The 11,460-nt window shown below is 39.1% G+C and overlaps 1 protein-coding gene across 3 annotated transcripts in view; it reads left to right on the forward strand.

The window, feature by feature from the left end:
• NRF1 (nuclear respiratory factor 1) overlaps positions 1 to 11,460 on the forward strand; it is a 143,783-nt gene that overhangs the window by 38,770 nt on the left and 93,553 nt on the right. For 2 of the 3 annotated variants that reach the window (XM_011939585.1, XM_011939584.1), the window contains exons 3-4: positions 3,898 to 4,012; positions 9,757 to 9,883. In XM_011939585.1, coding sequence (XP_011794975.1) covers positions 3,898 to 4,012; positions 9,757 to 9,883 — 242 coding nt within the window. The remainder of the gene's footprint in view (positions 1 to 3,897; positions 4,013 to 9,756; positions 9,884 to 11,460) is intronic. The other variant, XM_011939586.1, reaches the window with a different exon arrangement.

Below are 11,460 nucleotides of genomic sequence, written 5' to 3' on the forward strand. Positions count from 1 at the left end.
CCCACCCCAGTCTCCCAAAGTGTTGGGATTACAGGCGTGAGCCACGGCATCCAGCCTGAATATTTCATATATTGGTAGATACTCAGGTTGTTTGTAATTTTTTCTATTTTGACAATGTACCACAGTAATACATTTTACATTGTGACCCAGAATAAATGAATACACATGTAGCCAAAACTACAATTTTTAATGAGGTAATACCCCTACTACTGCAAATTATATACTCTGTGATATGTTCTACTCTGTTCTATTTTATTAGAAAAAAGTGCACTCGACCGGGCACGGTGGCTCATGCCTGTAATCCCAGCACTTTGGGAGGCCGAGGCGGGTGGATCACCTGAGGTTGGGAGTTCGAGACCAGCCTGACCAACATGGAGAAACCCCACCTCTACTAAAAATACAAAATTAGCTGGGCATGGTGTCACACGCCTATAATCCCAGCTACCAGGGAGGCTGAGGCAGGAGAATTGCTTGAACCTGGGAGGCGGAGGTTGCGGTGAGCCGAGATCGTGTCATTGCATTCCAGCCTGGGCAACAAGAGTGAAACTCTGTCTCAAAAAAAAAAAAAAAAAAAAATAACACTCATGAGCCACTGAAAGGTCACACTAGCTGCAGCTTGAAAAGTACTACTGGAGGATATACCCAGGAGGGGAATTGGAGAGCCAAAGATGTCCATTTTCAACTTTACTAGATATTGCTAAATGTCTTTCCAAATCGTGTTCATTTACATCCCCACAAGCAGTGTGCTGTAATGCCTGTTGCTTCTCATTCTCACCATTGGTGTTACCAGTCTTTTTCATTTTTACCAATCTGGTAGGTATGAAATGGCATCTCAGTGTTGGTTTAATTTGCATTTTTGAGCAAGAGGTTCTAGCCAGTGCAGTAAGACAAAGTAGAGCACCATTTTAGATCTTTATTGACTTCTCAGTTTTCTTTATTTGCCTATTTCCTGTTTATACCTTTGCCCATTTTCCAACTCAGTTTTTTGGTCTTTTTTCATATCAATTTGTAAAAATTATTGATATATATTTTGCATTCCTTTCCCAATAATATGTAATATGTAATTATTTTAATATTACATTTAATATTACATATGATGTAATCTGGGAGGCAGAGGTTGCAGTATGCATTTTTATGCATACATAAAAATAATATGTAATTATTTTCTCCCAGTTTGTTGCCCACCCCATTTATTTTATTTTTTTGTTCATGAAGGTTCTTATTTATATTATTGTGAAATTTATTAATCTTTTACCTTATGGTTTATCCTTTTGGGATTTTGTTTAAGGAATTCTTCTTAACTCTGACTTTATAAAATATACTAGTTTATTGTAGAAATTATAATTTTTTCAAATTTTCATTTTTAAAGGTATTTATTTATTTATTAGAGATAGGGTCTCACTCTGCCCCTCTCTTGCCCTCCCATACTCCTCTTTCTTTTTTTGATACGGAGTCTTGCTCTTTCACCCAGGTTGGAGTGCAGTGGTGTGATCTCAGCTCACTGCAACCTCCGCCTCCCAGATTCAAGCGATTTTCCTGCCCCAGCCTCCTGAGTAGCTGGGACTACAGGCGTGCGCCACCATGCCCAGCTAATTTTGAATTTTTAGTGGAGATGGGGTTTCATCATGTTGGTCAAGCTGGTCTCAAACTCCTGACCTCAGGTGATCCTCCCGCCTCAGCCTCCCAAAGTGCTGGGATTATAGGCATGAGCCACTGTGCCTGGCCAGATCTTGAGTTTCATGAGTATATACATTTTTAAAATTTATTGAATGTATACTTGGATTTGTACACTTCATAATATGCAAATTTTACCTCAAAAGAAAAAAATTGTAAAATATTGAACTCTAGCTGATGCTGTGCCTGCTGAAGTATTTAGGGGGATCATATTGATATTCGCAGTTTGCTTTGAAACACATTGAAAAAACCTCAATGTGAGTTGATGAATGGATAGAAAGATGGATAGATATGTATAATAAGATGTTAAAATTCAACTTTGCACATATGTTTTGAAGTTTTTATAATAAAATATTGGACTCCTACAACTCAGCTGCAAGAAACCAAATAACTCAATATAAAAAATGGGCAGGGGACTCAAATAGACATCTCTGCAAAGAAGACATAAAATCACCAACAGGTTAGATGCTCAACTGTCATCAAAAATATAAAAGATAACTGGTGGCGGTGAGGTCATAGAGTAACTGGAACCCTTATATACTGTTGGTGGGAATGTATAATGGTCCAGTCACTATGGAAAACAGCATGGAGATTCCTCCAAAAAATTAAAACTAGAATTAACCATATATGATGCTGGCATCTCACTTCTGGGTATTTATCCAAGAGAATTGAAATCAGGACCCCAAAGAGATATCTGCGCTTCCTTGTTCATTGTTGTGTTATTTACAATAGCAAGATGTGAAAATAGCCTAAATGCCCATCGGTGGATGAATGGCTAAAGCAATTGTGATCTGCATGTACAGTGGAACATTATACACCCTTAAAAACACAAGGGAATGCTGTCATATGTGACAACGTGGTTCAACCTTGGGGACATTATGATAAGTGAAACAAACCAGTCATAGAAAGACAAACACTGCATGATTGTACTTATAGAAGGTATCTAAAATAGTCATAGAAACAGAGGAGAATGGTGGTTGCCAGGGTCTGGGGTGAGGGACAGATGGGGAGTTGCTCTTCAGTGATGCAAGGGGAATAAGTTCTAGATAGCCATACAACATTGGGCTTATAGTTAGCAATGATGTATTGTACACTTTACATTTTAAGAGAGTAGATAACATGTTGGGTGTTCTTACCACAATTTTGAAAAATAAATAAAATGTTGGGAAATGCAGCAATAAAATTTTTTCCATAACAGCTATTTATGATAGAAAGGGAAAAAGTAGTCGTTTATTTTTTATTTGCTTTGAGGTTCTTTAGAAGGGTTTATTTAAGTCAGGCTGATTATATTACTAACAACATGTAGAAAAGTTCATTTAGGTTTACAGGGAGGCTTATTTTATTTGAGCCACTTAGAATATATATGCCAATATACAGATGAGCAATTAAATTTAATTTTTATTTAAGCCTTTTACAAGATTCACAAGTAAAGATGAAGGTAACATGCCTTTTAAAAAAGATTGTCTTTGTTATGTTGAGGGCCCAGAGACTTCAACAGTTCCTTAGAGTCTACCCTCCATCTACCCTTCAAAAGACAAAACAAGACATTATACATTAGTTTCAGGGCAAGCCAGACTAACTTTTATTAACATTTTCTCAGAGTGGGAAAATTATCTCTTTTCTGCCAGAATGCCTTCATCAACTTGACCTTGTGTTGAATATCTCCATTTTTGCACAATTTCCAGATATACAAGAAAATTTTTTCAATTAAGATGGTATTCATTCAGATACTCTTTTAGGTGTTGTTGGAGTTCCAAATGTGAGTGATTATCTCCAACTTCCTTAACTTGGCAGTGTCTTGGAGTAATGGAAACAGGGACACAGGGATAGAAGTAAAATCTGTAAGTTTTTTCAATTTTGGCAAGCTTTTCCTCTTAGTGCTGTAATTTTTCCTAGCACCTCTAAGAATATTGCCTTAACAGTATGGGCATGCTGGCAAAACAAAGCCAAACAAAAACAACATTATACAAAATTCAAACTGGTGTGTGGTGGGGAGGTGTAAGTCATTTGCTTTTTTACAAGATTCATTATATGTTTTATTGGTAAATCACAATATGAATCATGTTAAACAATAGTGAAGTATATTGATAATATCAGGACCATTCTATATTTACTGACAACATATTGGGAAAGCAGTGCTACCTTTTTTGTACCTTTAATTGTTTCTGTCTTGAACAGTTTACAGGCAGCTGCCTAATCTCAGCACATACGTTATTATTTCAGGTCCTGTGGGAATGGCCGCTGCTGCTGCTGTGGCAACAGGAAAGAAACGGAAACGGCCTCATGTATTTGAGTCTAATCCATCTATCCGGAAGAGGCAACAAACACGTTTGCTTCGGTGAGGGCTCCCTTATCCATATTATTACTATTCCTCAAATACTTCCTGTGGATGACAGACTTAGAACATATATGATTAGGTTTGTCAAGGATGCTTGGTTTGATTCCTTGATGACAGATGTAGACTTAAAAGTATTCTTACAAAATTAAATACATGAAAACAAAGAAATATGATTTAACAGATATGTAATATCACGTTAATCCATTCAGAAAAGTTGTATGCCTGCTATGTGCAAGCCATTGTTGTAGGCATTGGGCATAGAAGAGTGAACAAAACAAATTGCTTTAAAGAGCTTGTATCCTGCTAGAAGGGGGAAAGAAAAAAAACAATATGCAATATGTCAGGTGATGATAAGTGCAATGGGAAAAAAAATACAGTGGAGTAAGGAAAATAGAAAAGTCAGGAGGTAGGGGGATATAGTCATTTTTCTCTTTTATGAGGATGGTCAGGGAAATGCTTTTTGATGAGGCAGCCTTTGAACAGAGATTTGAAGACGCTGAAAGAGTACACATGTTGATCCTGAGGGGAAGAACATTTCAGGCAGGGGGAGTATCAAGAACAAAGACCCCGAAGTGTGAACGTGGTAGTTGTTTTTGAGGAACAGCCAGGGAGATATGAGAAGATGTTTGGAGTAGTAGAGAAGAACCACTCTAGGAGATCTTTTTTTTTTTTTTTTTTTTGATAGATGTGGTCCTGCTATGTTGTCCAGGCTGGTCTGGGACTCCTGGCCTCAAGCAATCCTTGTGCCTCATCCCCAAAATGCTGGGATTACAGGTGTGGGTCACTGCACCTGGCCTAGGAGATCTTGTAGTCCAATATCAGGGGCTTGACTCTTACTCTGAGTGAGATGAGATGTCAATGTAGGCTTTTGACCAGAGCAATGGTATCATCTTACATTTTTAAAGAATCACTCAGGCTACGGTGTTGAGAATAGAATCTGGGGATACAAGAATGGAATCAGGGAGACCAATTAGGTGGTGATTATAGTAATCTAGGCCAGAAATGATAGTGTCTTAAAATCAACATGGCAGCAGTATGGGTAGTAAGAAGTGATCAGATTCTAGATGTATTTCAAAAGTCAACTCATCATGATTCGTTGACGTGGAGTGTGCGAGAAAAAAAGGAGTGCAGGGTGATTTTTGGTCTGATTACTAGAAGGATTGCGATGGCATTTACTGGAGAGGGAATGAGCATGACAGTGAGGGTGAAACAGAATCAGTAATTTGGTTTTGGACATGGTAAGTTTGTGATGCCTCTAACCATTAAGTGGAGATACAAAATAAGCAGTTGGATATATGAGTCTGGAATTCAAATGAGAGGCCTTAGCTGAAGATGATATAGGCATATAAGTAGTATTTAGAACTAGGAGACTGGATGAGGTCACTTAGGGAGGGAGTATGGACTGAGGCGTGAAGCGCTCCACCTTTTGGAGGTTAGAGAGATGAAAGGAGCCAGCAAAAGAGTCTAAGAAGCAACCGGTGAGTCAGGAAACAAACCAAGAGAGTGGTATCCTGGAAACCAGGTACAAAAAGTGTGTCAGGAAGGAGAGCATGTGATCAGCTATCAAATGCTTCTGATGGGTTGAAAAAGATGCCAACTGACCATTAGATTTAGTAACATGGAGTTCACGATTGAACTTGACAAGAGTGTATTCAAAGGAGCGGTAAGGGTGAAAAGATTGGAATAGCTTTAAGGGAGAATGGAGAGAGGGGAATTAGAGACAGTGAATATAAACCATTGTTTCAAGGAATTCCATCAGATTTCTTGTTTGATAAGTGGTCCTTTGCTCACACATTTCAGAATTCTGAAATGTAGAACTTTGAAATCATCTCCCATGATTTCAGAGGGAAGAGGCTGTGTTTCTGCTTCATCCATTGTTACTATGTTTTAAAAAGCTGTTTTTGGGTTGATGGGTACAGCAGACCACCATGGCACATGTATACCTTTGTAACAAACCTGCATATTCTCTACATGTATCCCGGAACTTAAAGTAAAATAATTTTTTTAAGCTGTTTTCGGCTGGGCACAGTGGCTCATACCTATAATCCCAGCATTTTGGGAGGCCAAGGTGGACAGATCACCTGAGGTCGGGAGACCAGCTCGGACAACATGGTGAAACCCCCATCTCTACTAAAAATACAAAATATTAGCCAGGCATGGTGGCAGGCACCTACAATCTCAGCTAGTTGGGAGGCTGAGGCGGGAGAATAACTTTAACCCAGGAGGCGGAGGCTGCAGTGAGCCAAGATTGCACCACTGCACTCTAGCCTAGGCGACAGAGTGAGACTCCATCTTAAAAAAAAAATTGTTTTCATTTCATCCTCACTTGTGAAATACTGTAGGACTGAGAATAATTGTTTATATCACAATGAAAATCTGAAGCTACAACGTTTTAAAAGCATAGGTATACCTTGGAGATATTGCAGGTTTGGTTCCAGACCACTACAATAAAGCAAGTATCACATAAATCACAGAAATTTTTTGGTTTCTCAATGCATAAAAAAGTTATGTTAACACTATACTCTGTTAAGTGTTGCAATGGTATTATGTCTAAAAAAAGTAATGTACATACCATAATTTTAAAATACTTTTTTTTTTTTTGGAGACAAATTCTAGCTCTCTTGTCCAGGCTAGAGTGCAGTGGTGCGATCATGGCTCACTGCAGCCTCCATCTCCTGGGCTCAAGTGATCCTCTCACTTAGCCTCCCAGGTAGCTGGGACAATAGGTGCATGTCACTATACCTGGCGAATGTTTTCTTCTTTTTGTGAAGACGGGGTCTCACTATGTTACCCAGACTGGGCTTAACCTCCTGGGCTCAAGCAGTCCTCCCACCTCAACCTCCCAAAGTGCTGGAATTACAGGCGTGAGCCACTGGGCTTGACCACTAAAACACTTAATCGCTAAAAAGATGCTAATGCTCATCTGAACCTGCAGTGAGTCATCATCGTATTGCTGGTTGAGGGTCTTACCTCGGAGTTGATGACTGCTGACTGATCAGGGTAATTATTGCTGACGGTTGGGGTGGCTGTAGCAATTTCTTAAAAATAAGACAACAAATTTTGCTGTATCGATTGACTCTTTCTTTCGTGAACAATTTCTCTGTAACATGTGATGCTGTCTGATAGCATTTTACCCACAGTAAAACTTTCAAAATTGGAAAATTAATCCCCTCAAACTCTGCTGCTGCTTCATCAATTCGGTTTGTGTAATATTCTAAATCTTTTATTGTCATTTCAACAGTATTCATAGCATCTTCATCAGGAGTAGATTTCATCTCAGGAAACTGCTTTCTTTGCTCATCAATAAGAAGCACCTCTCATCCCTTCAAATTTTATCATGATATTGTAGCAATTCAGTCCCATTTTCAGGGTCCACTTTTAATTCTGGTTCTTTTACTTTTTCTACTGCATCTGCAGTTACTTCCTCCACTGAAGTGTTGAACTCCTTAAAGTCATGCATGAGGCTTGGAATCAAATTCTTCCAAACTTCTATTAATGTTGATAGTTTGACCTCCTCCCATGTACTTGTACATGAATTACAAGTACTCTTAATGGCATCTTGAATTGTGAATCCATTCTAGAAGGTTTTCAATTTATTTTACCCAGATCCATCAGAGGAATCATTATAGCAGCTGTATCCTTTCAAAATGTATTTCTTACTTAATAAGACCTGAATGTTGAAATGACTCCTTGATCCATGGGCTGCAGAATGGATGTTGTCTTAGCAGGCATGAAAACAGCGTTAATCTCCTTGTACATCTCCGTTAGAGCTCTTGAGTGACTAGGTGCATTGTCAATGTGCAACAATAGTTTGAAAGGAATTTTTTTTTTCTGAGCAGTGGGTCTCAACAGTGGGCCTAAAATAGTCCATAAACCATGCTGTAAACAGATGTTCTACCATCTAGGTTTTATTATTCTGTTTACAGAAGACAGGCAGAATAGATTTAGCATGATTTTTAAAGGACTGTAAAGTCACTAGCTGCATTAGCCCCTAACAAGAGAGTCAGCCTGTCCTTTGAAGCTTTGAAACCTGGCATCAACTTCTCTCTAGCTAGGAAAGTCCTAGATGGTATCTTCTTCCAATAGAAGGCTGTTTTGTCTACATTGAAAATCTGTTGTTTAGTGTAACCACTTAGCTAGATCATCTGGATAACTTGCTCCAGCTTCTACATCAGCACTTGCAGCTTCACTTTGTACTTTTATGTATTGGAGATGGCTTCTTTCCTTGAACCTCGTGAACCAACCTCTGAAAGAGTCAGGGCTTTGCTCTGCTTTAGGCTTTGGCCTATGGGATTGTTATGGCTGGTATGATCTTTTATCCAGACCACTAAAACTTTCTCCATATCAGCAATAAAACTGTGTTGCTTTCTTATCATTGTGTGTTCATTGGAGTAGCACTTGTAATTTCCCTCAAGGACTTTCCTTTGCATTAACAACACGGCCAACTGTTTGGCACAAGTGGCGTTGCTGTCAGCCTGTCTTGGCTTTCGACATGCCTTCCTCACTAAGCTTAGTCATGTCTAGCTTTTGATTAAAAGTGAGAGATGTGCGACTCTTCCTGAAACTTGAACACTTAGAGGCCATTATAGGGTTATCAGTTGGCCTAATTTCAATACTGTGTCTCAGGGAACAGGAAGGCCTGAAGAGAGGGAGAGAGGCAGGAAACAGTTGATCAGTGGGGCATTCAGAACACACACAACATTTATCGGTTAAGTTTGCCATCTTTTGTGGGCACTGTTTGTGGTGTCCCAAAACAATTAAAGTAGTAACATCAAAAATCACTGATCACAGATCACTATAACAGATTATAATCATAATGAAAAAGTTTGAAATATTACTAGGGTTACCAAAATGTGACACAGAGACATGCAGTGAGCACATGCTGTTAGGAAAATGGCGCTGATGAACTTGCTTGACATAGGGTTGCCACAAACCTTTGTTTTAAAGAAAGATCCCAAACAGTGTCTGTGAAACACAAAGTAGCAAAGCACAATAAAACTAGGTATGCTTGTAGTACTTTTGAACAAAATTATCTCAAGTGAGATATAAACAATATCAATAAAAGGTATTAAAAGCAAATCATTTGAGCCCCTTTTATTAAGCGTGGAGATGATACAATAAATTTTGTAAGAGCACATCTTGGTTGTAATTTTTTTTTGAGTCAGGGTCTTGCTCTGTTGCCCAGGCTGGAGTGCAGTGGCACCATCTTGGTTCATTGCAACCTCCACCTCTTGGATTCAAGCAATTCTCATGCCTCAGACTCCCAAGAATCTAGGATTACAGGCATGTGCCACCAAGCCTGGCTAATGTTTTTGTATTTTTAGTAGGGACGGGCTTTACACCATGTTGGCCAGGCTGGTCTCGAACTCCTGGCCTTAAGTGTTCCGCCCGCCTCGGCCTCCCAGAGTGCTGGGATTACAACAGAAATGAGCCACTGTCCCTGGACAGTTGTAATCTTTATAATTTTAAGTAGTAGTAAGTGGTGTTACTCAGATCAAGAAGAATGATACCATGTTCAAAATTGTGTCGTGGTTATGTCCCAAGGCAAAACCTTCAATTGAGCCTTCTATCAGTAGTCTTTAAGAAAAAGTTATGTACATGTTTCTGCTGATCCCCTTTTCACATTTTACGTAAAAGAAAGCATATCTGATCAGAATAAACTGTCTTAAGTCATTTGTGTCTATGTCACTATAATTTCCATCTTTTTAGAACTGTTTTTATTCTTGTTTCCTTTTCTGATTCAGGAAACTTCGAGCCACATTAGATGAATATACTACTCGCGTGGGACAGCAAGCTATTGTCCTCTGTATCTCACCCTCTAAACCTAACCCTGTCTTTAAAGTGTTTGGTGCAGCACCTTTGGAGAATGTGGTAAGTCACAACCAAGCTGTTCTCGCTTGCCCTTTGCTTTCTGTCAGCTGCTTCCATTCTTCTTTTTTTTTTTGAGGTGGAGTCTCGCTCTGTGGCCCGGACTGGAGGGCAGTGGCCAGATCTCAGCTCACTGCAAGCTCCGCCTCCCGGGTTTACGCCATTCTCCTGCCTCAGCCTCCGGAGTAGCTGGGACTACAGGCGCCCGCCACCTCGCCCGGCTAGTTTTTGTATTTTTAGTAGAGACGGGGTTTCACCGTGTTAGCCAGGATGGTCTCGATCTCCTGACCTCGTGATCCGCCCATCTCGGCCTCCCAAAGTGCTGGGATTACAGGCTTGAGCCACCGCGCCCGGCCCATTCTTCTGATCCTCTGTCAAGAGTAACAGTTAGCATTTCTGTTACCCCCTAATCCAGGCATGGGAGAGGGGACTAGTTTTCAGATTGCTTTATGCATATCAAAGCAAAATGTTTTTACTGTTTTTACTTCCTGTGTCAAGGTATTTTACCTGTGTCAAGGTGTTTTACCTGCCCAGATGCAATGGGTGGCCAGGGGAAGTGGGGAGGGGAGGGGGAAACAAGGGGTTTTGTTTGTTAGGAAACAATGCAGGATTTTGTAAGAAAATTACTGATTTATATCAGAAACAAAATAGTAGATAATTCCAAGGTGTCAATTTCCTATGGGAAACCTGGGGGGCATTTTATTGATCAGTTATTTGAGTTACATATTTGAAATCTCTTACATTTATCAAAGAATTGATTTAATACTCTGCTGCAAATATAGAACTATATTTGAACATTTTGATTGTATAACTATCCAGAGCTAATTTTATGAAAATAATCTTTTGCCCCTGCATACTTATACAATAGGAACTATTCCTTCTTGGGCCAAATTAACTTTGAATCAGTGGAGTAATGATCTGTCAAGATTTAAATTGCATTTTGTTTATATTAGGATAAAATTTATTTGCTTAAAATGACATTTATTAGATGTCTCCCATATTGAATAAAGGCATTTTTTGAGTTCAGGATTAGTAATCAATTGATAGAAATTCTGTTTGTTGTATTTTTTTTTAAACACCATCTTCCCATCCCTGAAATGTTGTGGGTATTTCTTAACATTTTTGAGTTTTATTTTGAGTTTTTCCAAAAATTCCTGAAGCCCTACAGTTAGGATGTGTTAGGACTTTTCCTTAGAATAATATAGTAGAAGGCTCCTACTTCAAAATGGTATCTGAGAAATGGCCTTTACTGTCACATTGTTGACAAACATGAAATCTGGGCATATCTTCTCTTCTTTAGTACCAAAAATCTTAAACAATACTACTGATAGTAGTAAAGATGATGCAATCTATGAAAAAGATTCATCTAGAAGACTCAGAAAAATACTTCAGAAAATTACTCACTGCAAAAACATTTTTTTAAGTTTTGCAAAACTGTTGGAGTCCCTCATAGAATACAAGAAGATATAGACTCTGTTAAACAGGATACACTAGACTGAGATAAAAAACATTTTATCGGCCGGGCGCGGTGGCTCAAGCCTGTAATCCCAGCACTTTGGGAGGCAGAGACAGGTGGATCA

The sequence above is a fragment of the Colobus angolensis genome, unplaced genomic scaffold (genome assembly GCF_000951035.1).
Source record: "Colobus angolensis palliatus isolate OR3802 unplaced genomic scaffold, Cang.pa_1.0 Scaffold182, whole genome shotgun sequence".
Taxonomy (NCBI): Eukaryota; Metazoa; Chordata; class Mammalia; order Primates; family Cercopithecidae; genus Colobus; species Colobus angolensis.